This window comes from Rousettus aegyptiacus, unplaced genomic scaffold (assembly GCF_014176215.1).
Source record: "Rousettus aegyptiacus isolate mRouAeg1 unplaced genomic scaffold, mRouAeg1.p scaffold_m13_p_5, whole genome shotgun sequence".
In the NCBI taxonomy this organism is placed as follows: domain Eukaryota; kingdom Metazoa; phylum Chordata; class Mammalia; order Chiroptera; family Pteropodidae; genus Rousettus; species Rousettus aegyptiacus.
This window is the reverse complement of record NW_023416308.1, coordinates 112,326,855-112,351,720: the sequence shown is the minus strand read 5'-3', so window position 1 is coordinate 112,351,720 and position 24,866 is coordinate 112,326,855. Positions and strand designations below refer to the sequence as shown.

The 24,866-nt window shown below is 44.3% G+C and overlaps 1 protein-coding gene across 1 annotated transcript; it reads right to left on the bottom strand.

Moving 5' to 3' along the window:
* Positions 1–105: 105 nt before the first annotated feature.
* ZDHHC5 (zinc finger DHHC-type palmitoyltransferase 5) lies at positions 106–22,478 on the bottom strand. The gene is made up of 12 exons (XM_016160005.2): positions 22,194–22,478; positions 17,885–19,064; positions 10,728–10,849; positions 6,741–6,898; positions 5,794–5,966; positions 5,538–5,640; positions 4,808–4,899; positions 4,263–4,395; positions 3,671–3,794; positions 3,176–3,288; positions 1,862–2,721; positions 106–1,420 (listed from the first exon to the last, which is right to left on the bottom strand). The coding sequence occupies exons 2-12, from the start codon at positions 17,986–17,988 to the stop codon at positions 1,255–1,257; spliced, it is 2,148 nt and encodes a 715-aa protein (XP_016015491.1). The 5' UTR covers positions 17,989–19,064; positions 22,194–22,478; the 3' UTR covers positions 106–1,254.
* Positions 22,479–24,866: the final 2,388 nt, after the last annotated feature.

The following is a 24,866-nucleotide window of genomic DNA, read 5'->3' as shown; positions in this document are numbered from 1 at the left end:
ATGCCTAAAAATGGGTCAGGCCCAGAGAAGCTTATGAAATTTTCAAACTTCCCACCAGGGATTACTCACCCTGCTTTAACCAGACAAAACAACACAAGTCAGGGGGAGCTGGTTAGATCAGGATTTTTTTATTCCTTGTTGGTTTAAAATGGCTAGTCAGAATAAAAAATAAAAGGGCCTCTACTTAGAGGCTGGGGTCTCCCCTAGTTAGAGGTTAGAACCCAGGTATCCCCTCTACCCAGCACCATATTGAGGTGGGCTGAAGGGTAACCCCCAAGGGACAACTGGAGGGGCCTAGGCCTGCCACTCCTACTCTCTATCCCATTTTTGGCATGTGATGAAAAATATTGCTTTTTGGATTCTTCTCTCCCGGCCTTTGATTTAAAAATAACATTAACTGTGTGAGATGGGGGAAGGCTTTGAGGGGCTGGTTGAAGACGCCCACCCAAATGCCTCTCCCCCAAGAAGGGGGGATTTTCCAAAATTGTTTCTGGAGTTCAGCAAAGCTCTTCCTGATCTGCCCACCACCACCAAAGTCATAGGGCTGTGACCCCTCTCCTGGGGAAACTCCCAATAAGCCTAGAAAACTAACTCTCTTCTCCAAATCCTTCCTTCCTCTGACCAAGACCCCAAACTCGCCTCTCCCTGGTTTATTTCCTGTTCACTTAGCACCAACGACAGGGGGTGCTATTTCCTTAGTTGGTAACCGGGACAAAAGAGAGGGAACCCTTGGGAAAAGGAAGACTTCTATCCCCTATTTTCCTTTCCTGCTGGTCTGAGGAATGGGAAGAGTAAGATCCCCCTCCTTAAACATCCCTCCCTCATTTTCCCATCCCGGGATAGATATATAATTTCTTTGATATTTATAATATATATATATATGTACACACACACCTGGTAACGCAGAAGAGGAAAAAAATAGAATCCGTAACAATAATAAAAAAAATTATTTCTGGTTTAAAAATGATCTGGTTCCCTCCAGGGCGAGCAATTGCACAAATGTCCACTGAGTCTGGTCCAGGGGTCAAGGAAGGGAGGGTCTTAAAGGTAAAGGGGTTGCTACCCCGTCTCAGGGCCCCAACTCTCCGACTCCCCAACCCCATTGCATTTTATAAAACGCTCCTCATCCTCTCGGAATCGGTGGTTTAAAAAATGTCCATGCAGGGGAGGGGAGCCCCTTGAGGAAAGGACGGTGGCCGCCTGGGGCCCTTTGGTGTAGGCGTAGAGGTGTGGGGGAGGGGAGGTGCCAAAGGCTCACACGGAAATCTCATAGGTGGTGCCGCCCACCCCTGACACCTTCTTGACTCCTCCCCTTGTGGGGCTACTGAGAGGTGGCTGGCCTGGGCCAGGGGAGGCTGAGCCTATGCTCTTGGGCTGCCCGTTGGATCTGCTGTAGGCGGTCTTGAGCTGTACTTCATCTCTGGGAAGAAAAGGAGAGGGAGATGTCAGGAAGTGGGACATAAAACACAGAAGGGAGACAGTTTTAAAAGTTTAGAGAAAAAAATTACATTTCTACACATGCACTTTCTTACTCAACCATTCCCTTCTATTTTATTGCTCTGCTTAAACCCCTGATTCCCTAATTCCTTCTCTCCAATAACGGTTATCTTGCATACCTTGCTCCCAGACAAATACATTACTTTTTAGGAAGATGGGATTAAGAAAGAAGTATTAATCTTCAGTCTTTTAACTGGAATGGCCGATGAAGGCAGCTGAAGTGAGAGTGAAAATGAAGAGCTATCTACAAGTGGGCTAATCCTGGGTCCATCTGTACTAGAATGTACAGCTCAGTCCTGACACCTGCAGGGGGCGGCATGCTAATTATAAGTCTGTAGAGGGCCAGGATGGGCTAATTACTTACTTGGGTGTCAGTAAGGGCTGCAAAGCCACTTCCTCTGTCTCAGAGACACCAGGTGGGGCTTTTTGGCTGCTGTAAGATATAGATCGGCCCAGGTACGGGGCAGTTGGGCCTGGTTCAGGGGACCCTAGCCCCCGGCCCCTTAGCCCATCTGGCTTGCCAAAACGGGGCGCAGTGGGTCGTCCCAGTGGAGTCTTGCCCAAGGGTGATCTCTTCGAATCATCTGAGGAGGAACTAGTGCGAGGAGCATGGCCTGAGCCTGGTGTTGACTGAATGCCAGAGTCCCCCAAGGCTGATTCTTCCTCACGGCTTGGGAGTGGGGGTGACTGGCGTAGCAGCTTCTCTCGTTCCTGGAGGGAGGCCACGATATGGCGCGACAGATTGTCGTACCGAACTGGTGAGGGCTCTCGGTGTGTTGGGCCAGTTGGCACCAAATGTGGGTGCCTCTCAGCTTCCCGTTGCTGGGCCAGCCGGGCCGACAGGAAGGGAGAGGTGTAGCCTAGGGGCGGGTCTGGCTCAGGCCCCGCCTGCACGGACTCAAAATCAGGGCTGTCTGAAGGAGTGAGCAGGCTGTCGTAAGACAGGCTTCCATTGCGTGTCTGGTTGGCCAGGCTCTTATAGGAGGTGGAGGTTGTGCCCTCTGAACGAATGGACTGCAGCTGGCCCAGCTCAAAGCCTGTGCCCTGGGCCGACTTGAGACTGGAGGAGCGTGAGCCACTGGACAGTGGATCAAAGTGAAAGCTTTTGCCGAAGGTGGGAGAACGGAAGCTCTCGGGCTCCAAGCTGGGCTCTGAGCGGTAGCTGGGATGGCGGCTGCTCTCTGCAATTGAGGTGGGCTCCTTCAAGCTGTCACCACGACTCAACTGGGGGAGAAAGTAAAGCAGGTTCTTAGTGTTCCTCATGTGACAGACACAAGGCCCCAGGGCCCCAGGGCCAGTCAAAAACTCTCTTAGGTGCCAGCAATAAGTTTAGATCATTTACATGCATTATCTTATTTAATCTCTAAAGCAAATCTATCAGTTGGACAAATAATCTCATTTTAAGGTACAGAAATTAGGCTTAGCGAGGTTAAGTAACTTTTACTGATGGGTTCTGAAGTCAGGTATGATGCTGTAATCTGCTTTTACCTATTATGCTAGTTGTCCCCTTTGATGAAGTAAGATTATCAAGGAGATTCAATCCCACCAACACCAACAATTAGCAAAATGCCTTTGGTCTCTTTTCCTCCCTCTGCCTCTTCTTTCTCTTCTCCCAATCTTCTTTTTTCCACCACAGCTGGCATACATTACGACCTGCTTCTCAGAGAGAACTCAGTACCTTGGCGCTGGAAGAGTGAGGCATAGCGGCCGACGCGCTGCTGCTGCTGTAGCCTGGCCGATACTTGTACATGGTAGGTGTGGGGGGGCTGTCCTTGCCCAAGAGGCTGCTATCTGCAGGAAGAGAGGCCCAGGACACCACTTTACAGGCTGCTCTCTTAGCCTGACTAGGGTTCCTAAGTACAGGGGAGAACGAGGGAGGACTCGCTACCCCCAGCGAACGGCAAGTCCTGGGAACATGATTTTGCTAATATCAAGACTAATGACTCATACCAGCTCAGAACTCAGTATGAGAGAATGCACCAAACAGGTCTGCTCTGTCTAGAGCTGACAGTTCCCCCGACAAATGCCCAAGAGCTAAGTGGTATCCCCTTTCTCTCAGTGTCCAAAGAGGTGGCTCAAATACCACTTGTCAGGTATTCCCATACACAGCACAAGTATCCTCTCCCAGCCTTTTGCCTGCCTGTTCAGTCACCTAACCTGCAACAGCCCTTACCCTCATTAGTAGCCAGGCTGAGGTGTGTTCGCAGCCCCGTGTAACGGCTCAGGTCGGGTTTAGGAGGAGGTGGAGGTTCGGCATCTGCAGACTGGCTCTCTGTGATCTCCAAGCTTCCCTTAGACTGGACACAGGAGGGAAAATCAGATTGGCAAACTGGGTGTCAGGACAACCCAAAGTATTAAACTAGTATACGAGGGGTTTTGGGGAGGCAATTATCATATATTTCTAAACAAGGCCTGGAAAATACGGGACAAGAGTTAGTTTGGGAACAGTACTGGATAAAGAAAAGTTTTCAACAAGGGTTTAATCCTGTCACTTTTTTTTTCATTTTCACTAAAACTACTTGTTGGGATCCTACCATCTGCAAGCTGCTATGTTAAGTCCTATGAAGACATAGACATGAATGGACTTGATTTTTAATGTCAATGAACTTACAATCTAACAGAGAAAAGAAGATGTATTTAAATAATTTTAACACAAATAAGAAAGTGATGAATGCTATGAGATGTCAACTAAAAGCAAGATTCCATGTCTTTGCCATGAGTGAGAGTCCCTAAGTAATCTAGCTTTACTCCCCTAAATTCCTCACCTTACTTCTCCTTAGCTCTCCCTGGATGCCATTGTCCATGATTTTCACAGTTATCTGCCCATCTGACATTTCTGGTCGAATGAAGGGAGGTCGGATTACAATTGTCTTCTCTTTCTTTGGTCTCCCCAAATACCTGAGTGTCGAGAGTAAGGGGTTTCATTCATTCATTCCAGCGTATCTTTTGGTTGCCTACCTCAAATAAAGCATTTTTAAACAAGAAACAGTCCTAGAAGGCCAGTGACAAGGTCAACACTGAATTGATTTCTTTGATTCCATGAAGAACTGCAGGAAGATTAGGCCTCTGGGCAGATACCTAGCTCAAGCACTCTGGAGTAAATCTCAACTCTCGGAGGAGAGTAATCACACATAATATCTGATGAATATCAACTGAACTCACAGAGTCCAAAGGATGGCACGTCTCCTCCTTGCAGGCACTCTCCATTCTAAGAGCACCCTCCCACCAGACTTCCCCTGTACCAGAATGAACCCCAAAGAAAACACAAATTTTGATGAAAAGTGAACACTAGACCAAAGGGTGGACGTACCTGGGCGCTGGGGAACTGCAGAGTACACGGCTGACATTGTTACAGCAGCCATTGGTGAAGGGGTTCACACCTCCCCGGAATTTACCCGTAACCTAGAGGGAGGAAAAAAGGACCCGATCAGTCAAGACATGAGGATCCTGACCTCCAATGGCCAAAACACAAATCAATGACAAATTATTGTGTACCCACTATCTAGGAGATACAAAAATGGGTAAAACACAATCCTGCCAACAAGCAGCTTATACCTATGATGGTTAAAACAGAAACTCTAGAGTCAGGGTCCTTAGTTCAAACCTAGGCCGATCTCATGGTAGCTATCTCACCCTGAACATCAGTTTCCTCATGTAAAATGGGGATGAACAGCTCTCTACTGAAAGCTAACATGATACACTAAGAGCAAGCAAGTAAGGTTATCTATTATAAGCACAAAAATACTTGTTTCCCTTTAAGTGCACTATAAGCTCCTTGAGGGCTGGCTTGGGTCTTTTATTAAGTTTCTTATAAGCTCAGAGCCCAAACTGTCCAGTACCCAGCAGGCATTCTGTATACATCTGTTAACTGAGAGATGGCCTCTGCTCTCATGCTTACATGAGGAACTTGGACACCTCCTCATAAAAAGTATTCATTAAGCATACGTCTGTGGAAGCTCTATGCTACACACTAATCGGAGAGCTAACAGACACATGCCCTGCCTGCTCTCCAGGGGTCTTCTGGTCACTTCGTCCCATACCTGTTCATTGGTTGTACGTCCCCTAGCCACCAGCACCACGTGAAATCCCGTGAGGCCAGCTACAGGGATGAAGAATAAGCCAGCCACACACATCACTGCCATTCTGAAGCCAAACGGTCAAGGAGAACAGAGCACCACGATGTCACCCTCCCTGGCACAAACTGTAGCCATTTTCCCTTGAACCTCGCCGCATGGCATTCAACTTCCCTCATTCTTCCCCCTCCCAATCGTGCAACCCACAGGCCTTGAAGGATACGTGACAGCCGTGCGGACCCCTGAGAGTTCCTCCATGTGGTAGAGGACATAAAGGAGGCCAAAGCCAAACACGCCCATAATGTGCGCTGTCAGGGAAAGGAGGAAGAGGAAGAAATAACGGTAGTTCCGGCGACCAATACAGTTGTTCACCCAGGGGCAGTGATGATCAAATTCCTAGGGGCAAAAAGAGACAGACTGAGAGGCATCCTCGTACCACAGCAATAGATCATTTTGGTCAAGAGGAGGAACAAATGAGAAAACTTAAGTGTTGTTTTCAGTAACCTGTGATCATGTTCATCATTTGGTTGCAAAATTAAAAACAGACTCATGCACTTTTATCTTGCTCTATCAATCTGAAAGGAAGTGCTTCAAAAGGCTGATCAAAGGACAAGGCCACTTCTCAAAGCTTATCCTATGTGATCAAGGAACAATGAAAGGGACAAATATCAGAGGCTTTGTAAAAACATCAAGATTCACAAGAAAAGAAGACTAGAAGGAAAATCTGGCAGACAATAGCTAAGTAAGAACCGACTGAAAAAAAAAGTTAAAAATAAAAGCATGGGATGCAGAAAGATAAGCAGGAAGAGAAATATAACTGTAAAATTCAAATGCATCATGATGTAGTGGAAGCAAGAGATAAAGCCAGTACGAATAACCAGAAAGATGAGCCAAAGGATGGAAAGCTGGAGCTATGTATGAATCTTGGTGTTGAGAAAGCGTATGGCCACTTGGGGACCCCCCCTGTAACAGCAGACTATTTATGCTCTACCTCTCCTCTGTACATCACCACTAACACTTTTTGACAGAGCTAGAACACCTAGCCCAGATACTTAGCCAGAACTGTATTTCATCCAAGGCCAAGAACCTATAGGATTTGAATCCTACTCTAGGACAGGAAGAAGGTAAGTGAGGTTCAGTAGCAAGTCTTACCTGACTCATGGTTCTTACCTCCACGCAATTGTCACAGACGCTGCAGTGGGAACATCGAGGAGGACGATAGAAGCGGCAGGTGGCGCACCATTTCATGCGCACCTGGATGCCCTTGATTTCCACTGTTTTGTAAAGGGGAGCTCGGAAGTCATCTTCCTTGTCTTCATCCTCCTCAGCTGCAGAAAGGAAGTCAGTTAAAAAATAATTGTGCCAGAACTGTACAAAGCACCAAGGATGCAGTGATATTTAAAATATGGCCTCTGCTTTCAAGGAATTCAGACTAATGGGGGAGAGAAACTAAGAACTAGTTAATCTTAATAACGTGAGATCAGCTCTACATACAACACTATGGGGAATACATATGAGGAAGCAATTTATTATGCACTGGAAATAAGGTTCAAGAGAATGACTCAGAGGTGGCCCTGATAATGGGTATGCTGACAGTCTTGGTTTGCATATTATGAATTTTAAAAGAAGTAATTTACAGATCAAACCACATATATATAATGAGTTTGCATAACAATTCAGTACCTACAAGTGCATGGCTGAACTGTAATAATCCAAGAGAGGATTATTCTGTGTACAAAGCCCCTGCCCAAAAGATCTTCCCCCACTGTATTACCTATACATATATATTTTGGTACTGTTTCTCAGCATTCTTTACTTGAATGCCTTTCAATTATTAGCTACCAAAAACTCACCATCCCACTTCAAAACTTAAAGGACATTATTTGCCTTCTCATCGACACTGTGTATTTTTTAAAAAATAAATCTATTTACATTAGTTTCAAGTATACAGTACATTAGTTAGACATCTATAATGTTCATAAAATGAACTCTGCAAATGCTCCCTCCCTCCCCTGGCCCTCCACTTAGCCATCATATTAACGTTGACTACATTACCTCTTCCATGCTCCCCATGGCCAACTACTAACTACTAATTTGTACTTCTTTAATCCTTAACCCCATTCTCCCAGCCTCCCAACCCATGTCCCCTCTGTTTGTCACCAAATTGTCCACTATGTTTGTGAATCTGTTTTGATTAGTTTGTTCTTTTTGTTCCTTAGATACCACATATAAGTGAAATCATAAGGTATCTTTCTCTGTCTGACTTATTTCACTCAGTATAATAACCTCTAGGTCCATCCATGTCATCGCAAATGGATTTCATTTTTTTTAATGGCTGAGTAATATTCCATTGTATATATGAACCATAATTTCTTTATCCAATCGTCTGTTGATAGGCATTTAGATTGTTACAGTGTGCAATTTTTATTTTTTATTATTAATTTAGAAAAAAATACATGTGGGAAGGAAAACTTAAATATGGTGTAGAGTTAAAAATTAAATTTTCCAATTTTACTGACTTGGAGAAATGCTTGTAAGTGAAAACAATGCGAGGTGAAGAATGGTACAAACAAAAAAAATCCCACCTTGAGAACAGATAAAAATACACACAACTACATAGTTTACTGTATCTATGTCTTCAAAAATGCGGAGATATAAACAGAAGCTATCTCTGGGCTGTGAAATTACAGCTGAAGTTTCTACATAATGAATATTCACTATTTATTAAAATCTTTACTTTTCAAAAAACGTTTTTCTTCCACCCATCATCTATCAAAAGTGAGCTCTTTCTCTTCTTAAAGTACTACATAGTTCTTTGATTACTCTTATAACCTATCACAGTGTATTTATTCGTATAAATGTCTTCCTCACCTCCTTCTCTAGACAAAGCTATTTGAAACTAAGGATCTTTAAAAAAAAAAAAAATCATTCCAAATGACCAAAATGCCTTCCATATAGATAATAAACGCTTGCTAAAAGATCACTAATGGCTCATGAAAGCAGCCCTCCTTGGCTTTAGGGACTCAAAGTTCCTTTCATTCACCTAATCTTTGAAACAGAAGTCACAAAGAAAGTGCAGTGACATAGGCTTCTGAGCACAATTTCAGAAAAACCTAATCTCACCAAAATTGCTATTCCAATTCCACATTCGGGAGAAAATCAGATGTCACCAGCAACAACCTTCATCAGTTTCTCTTTCTATCTCTTATTCCACTAATGACGGTTCTTACTTTCACCTCCTATCCCAGAAACAGCCTACTTCTTCTGTAAGCAGAACCCTTCCATGTGCATGGGAAAAAACTTCTCCTTCCTCTAGGTCAGGGGTCCCCAATCCCCAGGCCACCAACAAGTAGGAATCTGGCAGCACAGCAGCAGGTGAGCAGCGGCCAGCCAGGGAGTGAAGCTTCATCTGTATTTGCAGCCGCTCCCCAGGATCGCCACCTCAGCTCCACCTCAGATCATTAAGCATTAGATTCTCTTAGGAGCATTGCTCCCTGGTGCCAAAAAGGTTGGCAACCACTGCTCAAGATCACTCTTCAATTATCCCCTTTATTCTATTCTAGCTTCTCTCTCTATTCTGGTTCTATCTCCTCAGGCTACCAACATGCTAAAGCCTTCTGTATCATTAAAAAAAAACAACAAAAAAAAAAACCCGCTTCCTTTCCTGTAAGATATTCTTTCTTCTGCCGTCTAGGTTTCACTCCTTGAAAGAGTAATCCTAACACTCGTTAACTCTGCCTCCTCATTTCCCATTCACTGCCTTACAGACCATTACAATTTGGGTAATTTAACTGTATCTCCCCCACATGCAAATATAAACACACCATTAAAACTACTCTTGTTCATATCACTAATTTCTTAGTTACCAAAACAATGGGCATTCTGAATTTCCACACAATTGGACCTAATATCTGATACTGTCAACCACTGGCGACGACATGAACTTTCCTTAGCTCCCACTTTGTCCAGTTTCTCCTCCTACTAACCCTTCTTGCTCAATCCCTCTTCAATGGTGCCTCCTTATCCTCTGCTCCTCATTAAAATGTCAGTGCTGATCAGGTCTGACCTTGGTTCTTTCCTAATCTCATTCTACTTTCTCTAGACAATCTTACTACCCCTGTTGCTTCAAATACCACATGGCTGAAGACTCCAAGTCAGACTACTTAATTGCTCACTGGGTAACTCTACCTAAATGACCAATAAGTATCTCAAATTCACATGTCTAAGATGCTCTGTCTTCCCTCCAAACCTGTAACTCGTATCTTGATTTCTAAAAATCAGCATCCAACTTATCTTCCACATCAGGAACCTTGGAACTGTCTTAGATAATTCCTTCACCCTCATACTCTCCCCTAATAAGCAATTGGTCATGAATAGTTCTGTTGAGTCTACTTTTGAAAAATCTATAAATCTAGCCTTGAATTCAAGTTCTCATCTGGTTTGCATTAATCCAATAGCCTCCCATATGGAATCTGTGTGTTATTACAAGAATTATTTTTATAAAATGAAATCTGATCCTGTGATTCCTCCAATTAAAGACGTCTTGCTATCCAAAGGAAGAAATATAATCCATTTAACTTAGGATCGAAAGCCTCCCACAATTTGGCTCTGGGTTTATAGTTTGCTCCTTCTGGCTTCACCATGCACTCCATCTTCCATACCACTGTGTTCAGCATTTCATGGCCACAATCTTCTGCATATGCTCCTTTCTCTGCAGAGAACGCCCTTCCCCTCCATCCTCTATTTGGTAAAGTCTTTCCTATCTACCTTTAGCAGCACTTCCCCAATTTATCTAGGCAGACGTGAGGGCACCATTTTCTACAGTCTCAGAGAACCTTATTCGTGCCTCTATTACAGCTTGTAAAACACTGTTCTAATTTTTCTTGGCTATTATTGTGCCTAGCAATAATATCCAACCCATATGCTTGAAATATTTCTGAATAGTTAATTGAAAATCAATAAGTTGACTGAAAGGGAATCAGATGGCTAAAAGTTATGACATATATTCCTGAAGACCCTGACCTGCTTTTCATCATTAGACTGTAAAAATATCCCAAAACCCTAGGACTCCTAAAGCCCAGAACCAAATGTGTATGTCTAAAATATTTATTTTTCAAATGTAGTAAGGAATTTCAAGAGAGGAGAGGGAAATCTTACCTCGAGGGAAAATCCCTGGGTCCATGAAGGTGGCCATGCTGAAGTTGGCCAGCACAAAAAGAAAAACAATCGCATTGTAGATGGGCACTGCAGGTGACACATAGAGGCTTAGTCCTGGACAGCTGCACAGATATGAAAAAAAATGAGAAGCTGCCTCTAACCCTTTGGACACCAACCATATAAAGATCTATCAAGATTCAGCCCCCATACCTATATATAAATCTTCTGTGGCTCACCTTTGCTGTCTCGAATTATTTTTATCCTTCCCAACAAATGAATCCAGTTTCCCACGGAAACGCTCATTTTAGATGAAGGTACAAGACTCAGAATCTCTCCTTCCAAAACCCCTTGCACTAAGTTCTATGTTCTTCAGATACTTTCTTCCCTGGTGGATCTTTCTATGTTTTCGATATGTTCTTTTCTCCTTTTTAACCAGGCACAAGAGTTAGGGACTGAGTATGTAACTGATGCCAGCTACACTCCCTCCTCTGGAGAAGCCAGAGGCTTCTGGATCCCAGCCATGCCCCACTGACCTGCACATTGGCCCAAAGCATGGGATACCACCTGCCTATGGTTCCTATTCCCTCTGGCTTTGAACCACTCTCAAATGCCTAAAGTTTCTTCGCTGCATCAGATATTCTTGATAGTTTTATTCAACTAGAGGCTAGTTCTCAAGGTAGGGAAAAGAAAAACACCACAGCCAGAAAAGGATGGGTCTTGAGACACAGAACTAGAACCCTTGAGGTCTATAAATGAAGCAGAAGAGCAGGGAAGGAAAAAAAAGAAAAAAAAAAAGGATATCAGACCAAAGCAGCCTTAAATCCTATAGGAAAAAAGAACTGGCCAAACATATCCAGTATTCCCATGGGGTCCAAATCAAGGAGATACACTTGGGTAACTTTTCTTTGACCAAAAAAAAAAAAAAGAGTGCCCTGGTCTAGAATTATGCTCAGTTTCCGTCAGGATATGAGTCCAGTAGGAATGCTGCAAGAGCTCTTCCTTTCTCTGATGACTTCCTGGAAGCTGGAAGTTTCAGAACACAGATGTGCAACTTGCTTTGTCAGTAGTATCTAATGCCCTCTCTCCCCTCTCAGCTCAAGAACTCTCATTACAAGACAGCGGCTAAATACCCTAATCTGCTTTTTGGCTGAGAACTTAATCTCCAGAATTAGGACAGCATCTGTCTTTCTCCCCTTTATCTAATCCAGTCAAAAGGAAAGGAAGAGTTCATTGAAAGAAAGGAAGGAGGGACCAGAGAACAAGACAGCACATGAGTCTGGAGAATTCATCCACAGCGCAGTCCTGAATTCTGCTGAGAGGTGATCTGTCTCCACCAAAACAGAAAGTACAGCCCTGGAAAGTGATTCAGGACAGTTAACAGGAACTGAGCTCCCTGATGAGATATAAACAAACTCATGAAAAGAGACAAAACTGTCACAAAGCATCTCACAAGTCCTGACTACCATCACTCTATTTGAATAATGGAATTATTCAAATTCCATTTAATCATTAAAAAAATTTTTTGAAGTAAATATCCATTATGTGTTAGCCTTTTTGGACAATAAATATCAATTAACTTTCTGCTTCTCCTGATAGGTCAGTACATAACTGGGAGATAAAATAACGAAGCTACAGCGAAAGCATCAATTTCAAGGACAAAAGAGACCTTCTGTCACAGTTCTAAGTTTATTCTAGCAAGTCTCCTATGAAAGCCTCTTCCTCTGGGGGTTCTCTGGTTCAGAAAAGGTGTCCCTCTACCTTGGCAGAGTTTGGGATGAACTAGAAGCTGAAGGAAGAGTTCTTACACAGCCCCACCTAAAGCCTGACCTCCTAGGCTCCTAAAGAGGAAGAGAAACTGAAAACCGGTCATCCAGGTCAGGGCCCCTCCCTAGTACTTAGCTGTCGCTTCAATTTCCGCCTGGGGAAGAGGAGAAAGGGTGACTCACTTGACTCCTACAGCCTGGGAAGATAATTAGAAGGGAAAAAGAAATTAAATCCTTAGAACACTGAGGTGCCATGATTTAAAAGTCTCATTTCTAGAACTGGCCACTGTGGCTACTGTGGCGTCTTGAGCTTCTGAAGAAATAAGGGTTACCTCCATCCCTGAGGGAAACTAAGGTGAATGAGAATAAAAAATCAGCCCCCTCGCACACTCAAATGTCATTCTGACCCCATTCTTTCTTCAGTTTCTGCATTTCCAAACAAAGCAAACCACACAATTTCTTGGGTAGCCTGCCAAACACCTAGCCCTGGATAACGAACTTTACCCCTACAGCCTTCTTGATATCGACCCAACCCAGGTGAAGTGTGAAGTCCTAGAATTGAGATCCACTATCTACTGTCAAAATAAAGCCTGCCCCCAGAGTGGCAGCACCTAGAAATGATGCAGAGAGCTCAACTTCGCAGGCAGTATTTGCTACTAGATTCAAATCGGAGAACCGCTGCTGCCAACGTGAACGCTCTGAGGAGCACCCTGCCAAGAAGGCGTGCGTGAGCAGAGCCTGTTCTGCCATCTCCCACATTCTGCTTGACTTGTGGAGAGGCTTGCTGTTGCTAGGGTATTTTGCCAGATTCCTAGGTGACCACCCCAAGTAGCCTGTCTGAATCTGTCGCCTTAGATGGAAGGAGATGAGGCCTGAGTTGAGAGGAGTTGTTGGGGCTCGTCCTCAGCCTATAGCAATAATCACAGAGCTCCAAAGTATAGGGAGTGGCCCCAGCCCGGAAGGCTGGCTGACTCATTGATGAAACTCCCAGACCTATACCATCCCCGAAAGAACAGGTTCTTCTGCCCACCCATTCATCACTCCTGTTTTCAAGGCCAAATAAATCAGGTGAGTAGGTTTCAGTACCCACACTCCTGAAAATGTTTCCTAGCCCTGACACTTCCCATCATATATTAAAAAAAAAAAAAAAAAGAAAGAAAAAAAGTTTAATTCTTGGTAAGAAAAACAAAGTAGGAGTCAAAAAACTTTGGGTTTTAATCCTATCTCATCACTGGTCTGCCAATAACTAGCCTTAGGTAATCCACAGGAAACTTCCCAAACTCGTTACTTCAGCTACATAACATAGACATGAGAGTGAAGGGGACGATGTTTGAAAAGATCTTAGGATTCTTTCAGAACCAGCCGGCTTAATACTGGGCATCCACTGGCTAGAAGACACATAAAAAAAACATTCTTAATTATTACCATCATCATCAATTATCATTCCAGCTCCGCCTTCATCCTTATTCCACTCCCCCCATCACCTGCTCCCAGGTACAGGAGATTCAACAGCACTTAGAGCATAGGCACTACGCTCCTAAAGAATAGGTCTATGCATTCCACCCATGCCTAGCAAACAGTATGAGTGTATGACTAGTGTTCCTTGTCAATGAGGCAAGGCTAGAATAGACAGCCCACTTCCTGCCCCTGGGGGGTCCTCAACACTCCATAGGAAAACAACTTCTTCCTTATAGGTAAGTTTCTCTTAAAACTCTTCATTTGTGGTGGGTCTGTTACCCAGACTTCCGAGCAGCTCAGTGAAAGACATAGGACCTGGGCACTTATTCCTGGATGACGTGGGAAGGCAAAGGAACAACCACTGCTCAATTAATGCCCTAAATCACAAGGCTGCTCCCACTCAAATCAGGTGCTCACACCTCCACAGTCATGAAAAAGGACCAGAGGGAGAGTCACTCAGGTTGCCCAACTCTTTGGAATAAAGGGTTGGGAGGGACCAAAGGCAGAAATTGAAAGGAAGAAAGCTCTCATGGGTGGGCACTGGAAAGACCACGAATCTCTGGACAACCCTGACTTTTATCACCTGCAGCAGAGACTTCCCCCACGCCCTCCCTACCAATTTTAGAAATAAACGAGACACTGGCTGACTTCACTCACAGCTCAAGACTTTAGATAAAAGATACAATTCAGTGATTTGTTTCCAACAGTAGGGCAAGGAGCCCTAAAAAGGTCTCGTGCCCCAAGGCAGGCAAGGAGGAGACACGAAGGGGCTGGCGCTCTATGCACTAGCCTCACTTGAACCAGACAGTCCTACTCTTATGTTTTATATACTGGGGTTCTACATAAGATCTCATTTGAAAAAAGGGTCACGCTGCTTAAATAAACTGCTCTAGGTCAATTTCTTCATATACATAGAAGAAACAGGTCCATGAAGATTAACAGGCTTTACTAAAATCAGTCTCCTGATGCCCAAAAAGTGCTTACTCCTTTTACCTAGCACTGCCCCCTTGCCCATCACCAAAGGAGACTAAAGACAGATAGATGAGGATCCAGGCACCTTCTCTCAAGTGCAGAATCTGTATCTAATTGGGAGGGGGAGGGTTACTTTAGCAGACATTCTCCTCGAACAGTGAAAAGGGAAAAGAATTAAGTCATGATGCATAATAACCTACCTGCTTAGTTTTAGTACTGGACAAATTCAGTGAATGAGAGGATTAGACTTCTAGGAGGAAGACCTCAATTGTTCTACTCAGGCTTCTCTGCAGGATAAGACTACCATTTTTTGATGACCAAGCCCAACTGAGAATTTCTGCTCACAGATTTCTCTATTTGACAAAGAAACATGATGGAGAAATTGTTCCTAATTGTTTGAAGCCTACTTTGCCTCCACTAATTGTCTGCCAGCTGAAGGGGACATTTCCTCCTACTCCCAGTCCTCCAGGTCCCATAGTAATTCTCACCTGGGCTTATTATATTGATGTAAGAACAGATAGCTGTAGCCTAGTAAAGAGAACCGGAGGACAACAAAGTTGTTATAGATTTAGGGCTCCAAATAGGAGCTGGTTCAAAGACAGCCTTCCTCTTGTCTTTCTATTTGAAATCATAAATCCTTTTTTAGGTTCTATATGATTTTAAACAGGGGGTTCTCCAAGGAATTAAATCTCTAAAGGGACAATAATTTTTGAAAAGAGTGGTACCTCAGCCCACATCCATGCTTGCAGAGGAACTGTTATGGTCAGGAGAGGAAGAGATGAGAATTTCAGAGGTTCCAAGAGCTGGTGATAGAGTAAGATAAATAGTGTCTATGCCTCCACAGGTGTGCAGGGGAGACCCTAGGGAGGAAAAGAGGGCCCAGAAACTCCCAGGGGAAATTCTCACCATGACTTAAGGCTTCAAACTTTGGACTAAAGGCAATAATTCCAAATAGAGTCAATACTGTCCTCCAAAATTCTTTTTCCTGGGGTTGAGGAACTACAGAATAAGGAGGGCCCCTACTTTTCTGGAACTACGGAATGAAAAAGTAGGGTAAATAGCTTCAAATATCAGTTGAGAAAATGTCTATGTCAGGATAACTCTTTGTGGTGAAACTGGTATAACCAGCCAAGTACTTCAGTGGCTCCAGAGTAGCAAGTTAAGGACAAGGGTTCTGCCTGCCCTATCTCAAGAACAGATGGGTTGAGGGAAAAACCAGTCAGTCCCCTTAATTTTGTAGCTTCCCAAAGTCTTTGTCCCTTGAAGGAAAATAGACCCTCGCCAATTAAGCAGGTCTGTGGGTATCCAAGTGGTCTTGTACATATCCCTCATGACACAGCGCAACTGCTACAAGGATAGTAAGATCCCACATAAATGTCCCTTGGTTATAATGTTGATTTGACTCTACATACTGGCCATAATAGCAGAAACCAAAACAAGCCTGATGCTGAAGACTCATTCCTCCTTATTGGTAGTCAGTGCATGAAGGACAGAACACTGAGCATGCTGAGTTAAAGCAAGAGACAAAGATTATGAAGAACAAGGGGAGCCAGAGAAGAACAGGGCTGCCCTGCACCCCTGAGGGATTCAGCAGGGAGGCTCGGGCTGGAGAGCAGGGGGCCGCAGAATCTATGACTTCTACTTATCAGAGGAAGAGGTGAGAAGTAGGATGATGCTCACATCTTAGGTAACAGAACTTTTCCCTTTTTAAAAACTAAGTAGAAAACATCACTATTACTTTGCTGACTTTTAGCCAAACCACTCACATTTTTAATTCCTTTTGCCATCTGAAGCTCAATTTGGGGGTGTTCCCTCCCTATCTCAGATTTAATTTGTTCTTGATTTCTCCCCCATAATAGTAACTGTCCCCACCCCAGCAATTCCTGCTTTGTTCACCCTTCGATGAGTCCAAACCGCCTTCCTTCCTTACCACTTCAATACACGTTCTTCCTCTTCCCAGTAACCTCCCATTGCTCTAAACAGCACCTCACAATTAGATTTGAGCCTGAATCACAGCAAAGTAAAATCCACAGAAAATCTACCATGCTCTGATTGTTCCAAGAGCTACAACTAGAAGACCAACTCAATGACTCGACAATTTAAGGCTCAGAACCGTGGTACCTGTTAATTTATAAACAGGTAAGAGCAAAGATGCTTGCCAGATGGTTAACAGCTAAAATACTGGGGACTAGGGGAAGAATAAGTTACTCAGTCTCCTCCAATAACAAGCAGACAGTCTGAATACCATTAAGTGGGAAATCTTTCAATACCAACCGCTTTTCCAAATAGGACCAGGAAATGGGGAGAATTACTGACACCTCTTCAGCAGGAACTAATGTAAAGGAAGTCTTCTAGAACTCTCTTCCTACAAAAAACTTGCCCTTTCCCAGTGGCCTTCAATTCTCCAGGCTTTAGTTCTTAAGAGTACACTGAAAACCAGCTGAGTAATTGTAAAAGCCCTAACGGTCTCATTGGTAGGTCTCAATCATTTCTGAAATTCTCCAGTACTGTCGGTCTCATATCTAGATTCAGATATCCAGGAGAAAAGCCATTACTATCTGAAAAACCTTTCACCTAGTCTAGTTCTCTTTTCTTTCATAGAATTGAATGCTTAAACTGCTTGAAGCCTTTCTGGTGGTTTCCTCCCACTTCCTTCCTAGTTCAGGGTTATCTAATGATGGAGCTGGGTAGGAAAATATGAAGACAGCTGTGATTCCAAAGGAAGGGAGACGGGAAGGTAGAGGATTCTATGGAGTCAGATGTCTACCGTGGCTGAGATAGGCTCTTCTTCACTCTTCCTACCATGTCCCTTAGATCTGGATTTACCTCTATCGAACATTAGGCATGCCCAGTCGTTTGGCTTTGAAAGCAAAATTCAGGAAAAAAAAAAATACCCCTTCACCTACCACAGAGTGGCCCCAAATACCATGGAGTGGCCCCAAATACCACTGGGAGGAAACTCACGTAAAGGCAAAGAAGAGGGTCGTGGCTCCCACTAAGAAGATGGCGGCTGCTGAGACCGGAACATACTTGCTGGGTTTGAATCTCTTTCCAGACTCTGCGGGCATGTTGGAGCTCTGATGGGAGATCTGCCCTGCCGCATAGCCCAGGCCCACACAGCGGCAGAACAGACAAGAAAACAGGACGAGGGCAACAACGGAAATAAGAGCACAGAAGGACACCAGGGAACAGAAAACTTTAAATTATCACCCTTCCCCCTCCCAAATAAAACCAAAGGTCAAAAGATCTCAAATGAAGGAAAGCGCATGGGAGGGGGAAAGGTGATTCCAAGTGACGAATAACCACCTCCCCAGAACAAGGCAGGAGAGATTAAGAAACCCAGCTTGTACAGTTTAAAAATTGAAGACAAACAATAGGCCGTACACATGCAAATGGTTGCAGGTAGAGAACACAGGCAGTCAGATAGATCAAGGAAAAATAGCTCATGGATGGAGATAAGTCTTCAGAAGGAAAGAAGGGGAGAATATCAAGATAGGGCAGAATACTTTGGGCAAAGAAAGATTCTTCTGAAGAGATACTCTAGTACCTCCACGACTACACTTCCACAGAATGTGAGCTGCACCCAAAGAGGTGTGCCCTGTGTTTCTATTTTAATCCGAGAAGGAACCCGGGGCCCCTTCCAGCTTTAAAGAGAAGCTGTTTTTACTGCAGTCTTTGTCCTTTTTAGGCAGTTTTCTCAATGACACCTTGACTTCAGGGCTTGTAGTCTGGCAATGGTGGTTTAATTTTATTTATTTTCTCTTGATGGCTAAAGCTGGGCAGCAGCTGTTACAAGGTTGAGTTGTAAATCCTTTTCTTTGAAGGGGGAGGGAAAACAGAGAGACAGCAAGCTTGTATGTCTTCAGTATCTTCTTGTTATTCCCAAGCCCTTCAAGAGCTTCTTTTCCTAGAGAGTTCATGCAAAACTAAAGCGTAACATAAAATCCCTGAAGCCATGTTCTTCCCAACAAGCAAAATAAGAGGAAGAACTCAGTTCCACTCGATGATACTTTTTAAAGTTTTCTGTGGATGAAAGCAAAGTTCCAAAGGGGTCCCCGTTTCCAGGTTAGTCAATGTCTCTGCTCTTTCTTCCTCAGTCTTGGGTTTTCTAGATGAAGAGTTTCGCTGGGTTACAGGGCCTTACCTGGAAAAAAAAAAAAAAAAAAAAAAAACAAATATCTTTATCAAAGAAATTCTTTCGGGGCATTTCTTAAGAACATCAAGGCTAAAACCCCACAGGTCATTCTGTTAAAAAGTGTCTTTTGAGAGAAAGATTATTTGCCACTTCACTTATGTGTATGTGGGGCTCTGAACTGGCAGGAAGATGGATCCTCCACTTTTCTAAGTGCTTGCTGTTCACATTAGAAAGAGAACCTGGCTTCACCTGGCCTCAGGTCGTCTTATAAGGGGCCCATCTCACCTGACACAAATAGTAACAAATATCAAAATCTAAAAACAAACAAGGGCACAGCAGTGAAGGGCAGCCCTAGAAAAGAGATTTCTCTTTGGACGAAGAGTATTTATTGCTACAATGAAAAGAGAAAAAAATAACCTCAAAATTAGGACAGTTAGTCTCATTTCCTTTCTGTGCATGTCTCCCTCTCTCTCATCCCTCTATGCTTTGTAGTTATAACCCTGAAGAGGTAGAAGCTGAATGTTTGGTCTTCTAGAATAACACATGAAAGGACCTGAACGAAAAATGTTCTTGCACTGAAAGGTTTTATGCCCTGTATGAGAAACTGAGTCAACCACAGGGCTGGTCCTTTTCTACCTAATTCAACAGTTTTTTGTTCCTATATTAGCCTGTTAGGAAGTCAACTGAGCCCCACCTTCCGCAATATGATTAAGAATAACAATTATTTCTGTTGATGGCAGTAGCAAAATAATCCTAGCACTTTGGATTTTATAGGATGCTTTTCATCTAGTGATCTCAAAGCACTTAACTCACATTATCGGTGACGCAGTCCCTTATACCATTTCAAAAAATTGAAGGCTAGAGAATGCCTCAGGCCATTCCACTGAATCACTTGAGCAGTCAAGTTCAGAATGCAAGGGTTCATTCATGTGCGCCTTTGCCAACAAACCCTTTCTACTCCTTTTTCATCCACTAAACTACCTGCCAAGTGACAACTTGGACTCTGCAGACTAAAAATTTTACTTGTTAGAATTTAAAAATAAGTTTTATCGCACCCAGTGGTCTAGTATTTCCCTTAATATCAAAGCCAGAGATTAAAACATCAAAAGATTCAGATAATGAAATACAAACATGCCCTGGAATTTATCACTTCCTCTCTTACCTATGGCACTGAAGGCAAAGGTGCCTTCCTTCAAGGTACATCATGTCTCTCTTTAAGACACAGCATTTTAGAGGGCCAAACAGTAATACAAGAACAAAGTGAATACTCCGAGATTACAAGAAATTGTTCAAGTCCTAGAAAAGACAACTCTTCTTTAGCCTCTAACGTTATGACTTAACTCTTGGTTTCCTAATCAAATCCCAACAATCTGAATGCAGGCCTAGGAATCTTTGCTAACAATGAGAAGCAAATTCTTGGTTTGTACATAGTACTATTAAACTTTCCCCTCAAAGCCCAAAAGAATAGAGAAGATGGAAATTGCATTGCTTTTATTTTATCTGGAGTAGAATATCATTTAGACACCATATATTATTTAAGATCATATTTTCTGACAGAAAAAAAAATCACATGAACTAATACTGCCATAGCAATGCAGGATCATAAAAGGCCATGCAATTTGGGAGTACAATACTGAGAAACAAAAGAGATCTGCACCTGAGATGTCTGGGGAGTATACACTGGAAGGGAGGAGACATAACCTAAGAATTTACTGGGTATAATAAAGAAGCACCAAGTCTTAGCAGAAGTGCTGTGGGTAGTAGGGATAAGACTACAGGATGAGTGTGGTTCAGCAGAGCCAGCAGTCTGGGTCCACGCCAGTATGAGAAAGGTGTACAAGCATGTATGTATAGGGCATATTCAGTCACAGAGTAATCTATGGAATGGAAATATGCATATATAAAACAAATCAGAGAATATACGGTTTGAAGGCTTTAATAAAGGTTTAATTCAGGACCTCCTTTAAAGGGTGAATGGATACGGGCAGTACCACTGATAGCACAAATATTGTTGGTTGATATAAAGTGGAGAAATAATACAATTTAGTAAATCTGAATACTAAGTAATCAAGGTATCGTGGAATAATCCACATATCAAGACACTGGCTTAAGAGTCAAGTGGAAATTTAATATGGGTTCTACCTTTATATGCCGAAGGAGCAAAATACATGGATATACAATTCTTGTAGGCATTAGGTGGGTTTTTAAGAACGGGTAATAATGAGCCTTCTGAAGAGATTTGATACAGTAGAGAGAGATACTGGGATAAAGAGATAGGGATGAAAATATAAGATCAACCTAGACAAGACGGCATTAAGCAGGAAGTGAAATATCCGAGCAGAAAAATGGTCTAGAATATAACATATTTGATTCTACCCCTCGCTTCATAACTTTAAGTCACTTTCTTACTTCACATTTCAGTATTTTCATTCGGCCAAGTGGATAAAACATCTTCAATCTCCCTGTCCCACAAAGAGATTCCTATAGATAAAACATTGGCAATCACATCCGAGCTCCGCTTGTAAAAAGTCCACAGTACTAAAAGCATGGAGCACCAGGCTGGAGGGGGCGAGGGAGCGGACGGATGGGAGACAACAGGTAACAGGATGAGACTTGAGCCAAAATAAGTATCAGCAGAGTGGGCGAGGGACCTAAAACGCAGGGAGATAAAAGGGGAACAGCACCCAGTCCCCACCCCGGAGCTGGGGCAAGGAGAATCACCGTATGGGGCAGCGCTGACTGAGATTGAGAAGACGGAATCCGCGGTGGCAGGGCCCACTCGGGCTGCTGCGGGAGAGGGCTGCGGAGGACGGCAGAGCCCGCGGCGTACGGCCGGGGGCGGAAAGGGTGGCGGCTGGGCACCGGGCGCCGAAGGGGACCTGGGTCCCGGGCTAGGACCGGGCAGCCGGGCAGTAACCCGTTCTGAGTCCCAGCGGCCGTGGATCTCCGGCCTCTACTCGTCGTCCGTTTCCGGGGCCCACAGGTCCTGCCGCAGTTGGATGACCCGGCCCGAAGGAGGAATGGGGCCTCACACCACCTCCTCCTCCTCAGTCCCCCTTCCCTAGAGGTCACACTCCCCTCCCACCTCACTGGCCCCGCACTTCCGGTTCCGCAGGGGCCGGTGTCCCCGATACTCACCCCCGGCGCGGTTCCCGTCACCGCCGCCGTCGTCGTCGCTGCCGCCTCCCAGCAGTGCCGTCCGGCCTCTGAGAAGCAGCGCGCGGCCCCCGCACGCTCCACGCCCGCCCTGCTCCGCGCGCTCCCGCTCGGCGGCGCTCGTCTTCGAGCCGGCGCGCGGCCGTTGCCCTCAGTGCCAGGTCTCTAGCCCTCCCCGCGTTCCCATTGGCTCCCCGTCCCGGACGCGCGCGACGTCTCGAGCGGGGCACGTTTCTCTCATTCATGCGACTCGCGCCGCCGCGCCCGCCCCCGCTCACTCTCCCATTCACCTATAGCCCCCACCCCCACGCCGCTCTATGGCGTGCGCGCGAACCCCGGCGACCGCGGCGACCTCGCGCTCTGATTGGCTGCACAGGCACAGCGCCGTACGCACGCGAGAAAACGAGAACGCGCGCGCAAAGCCGTGGGGTTCCGCAGGCGACTGGGAGAGGGGGGTTTGGAGTACTGCGCAGGAGTCAGAAATGGGGAAATGGTCGGGCGAGTGTTCCTTTTTCCCACGTCCTACTTTCTGTTCCCGCTGGATCCAAACAGAAATCCTTGGAAGTAAAAACGTAGTAATATGTGTCTGCTGGAAGAACTCAAAAGCAAGGAGCTACCCCCTCGAATTCGCTAAGCCCTCCCAAGCAAATGTGGTATAGTCCAGACTGGCTTCCAGTGTAACCAATCACCAGTATAGGCCCCGGCGTTTTCCTGTTTCACCTCCTTCAAGCATTGGCCAAACGTTTGGCGAGTAAATAGCCCTTCCCCCCCCCTTTTTTTTTTGATGGAGAAAACTTTATTTAAAAGAAACTTGAAGCAGTTCTCGGTCCAGCGAGTTTCCTAGAACCAGCAGAATCCCAATGGGATGGAACAGTCTGGGTTGTGGCTCTTGCATGGAAGGGGTCCCGGGTCTGGAAGAATCAGTGTGGGGCGATGCTCCTGCCAAAGGCCCGGGATGAAGAGGGAAGAGCGGGCACGAGCCTTGGAGCCGTAGCGTCCACTGTGGAAGGAGGCACAGGGAGTGCGCACCATCTGGGGCGGTGGCAGCCCCCCCGGGGTGCGACCCGGCTCTTGATTGCACCTAATTTCCTTAGTTTTTACATCTGCAACCCAAGGAATGGGCGCTGCATCCCTAACCGCGGTGGAAAGAAAAGGTTCTCTAGAAGCTCTCCTGTCCCTGGCGAGATGTTGGCCAGCTCAGATCACAGCGCCACACTTTGCTCTAATTAGCCCTACACAGCTGTAAACCCAAGAGCAAGGCCCAAGTGTTCTCTCATTAAGCTCAAGGCCATTTCTTTTACGAAAGCAGCTCTGGCTATTACATAAGAGTCTTTCAAAAAAGTGTTACACCAGCTACTTCTCTGAAGCCAAGGTTCCTCACCTGATTCTAAATCCTGTGGTCTGTCTTGGGGTTTGGTGTCAGATGGTGGTGGTTTAACTATGGTCTGATACTTTAGCACTGGACAGCAAGGTGAAGGAGAAAGGTCTACCTTGTTTTCTGGGGTCTACTCTAGTTCCTTCTCTGGCATGGCATATACATCAGGTTTTAGTTTATCCATGCTAAAGGCTTCAATCCATTTATTGTAACACACTGAGCGTTCTCTTTAATGAGTGTGTATTAAAAAATTAAATCTTTAAAATACTTTAGACTTTATAAAAGATAAAGTTAGGGTACTACCAAAGATAGAATATTTCTTTTATTTATAGAGAATTTTCTATCTTTTAAGGTTAATTTGTTTCCTCAGGAAGAGATCAAATTCCTTTTTTTTCTATTATATATATTTTTTAGATCTTAAAACTTCATTTCCCCAACTTCGCAAATTTGGCATCTTTCTTTTCAAGAGCCTAAGATGCTGCAAATTGTTTTGTCTCTTTGCTAGAAAGTGCTAAATGGGAATAAAAATTAAACCTCCCACCATCCTAAACTCTCTTGATATACTGGACTACTGGATGCCAAGCTCCTAGGTGGATGAGCACAGTTGGTATCATCACTACAAAGGTTTAGAGAGTTTCCAGTTTCCTGTCCAGTTTTCCTTAGGATCATGCAAGATATTTCCTGGAAAGAATGTTTAATAGAGCATAAGGTTTAAACTGCCAGCCACTTCTGCAAAGTATTAAACAGTAAAATCTAGGTTAAAACAATGGGCTAGCCAGACCACCAAACTTCAAAAAAATTACTTGCTATGTACATCAAGAAATACTCTAGTTTTTCTAGTGTACTTTATCTGTACTTTTTCAAATCCTGTTCACGTGCATTTCCTCATGCCTATAGGAGGCAAACCACAGTGTCATTTTTAGACCAACTCATTGGCAAATAAACAAGCAGACAACAAAATTCTACCCTAGAATTTAGACGCAGAGAGGAATGACCTTGCAGCACCAACCTGTTTAAATATTGCTGCCTTCCCTCCTGTCCCTGTGAAATAGCTCTGCTTGTGTTAGATGACAGTTTCTCTCTTTGTGCTCTGGATCTCATCTTTCATCTCTGCATTTTCTTCTGAATTTTCTGACATTTGAAAAATGAAAACATACTGAAAAAATGGTGGCAAGAACATACCATGGTCATCATTAAATTCTCAACCTCCAGAGTCTGTCAATATGCTGAGGCACCCTATCTAAAAGACTTAACAAACTTTTCCTTAATCCCATACCACC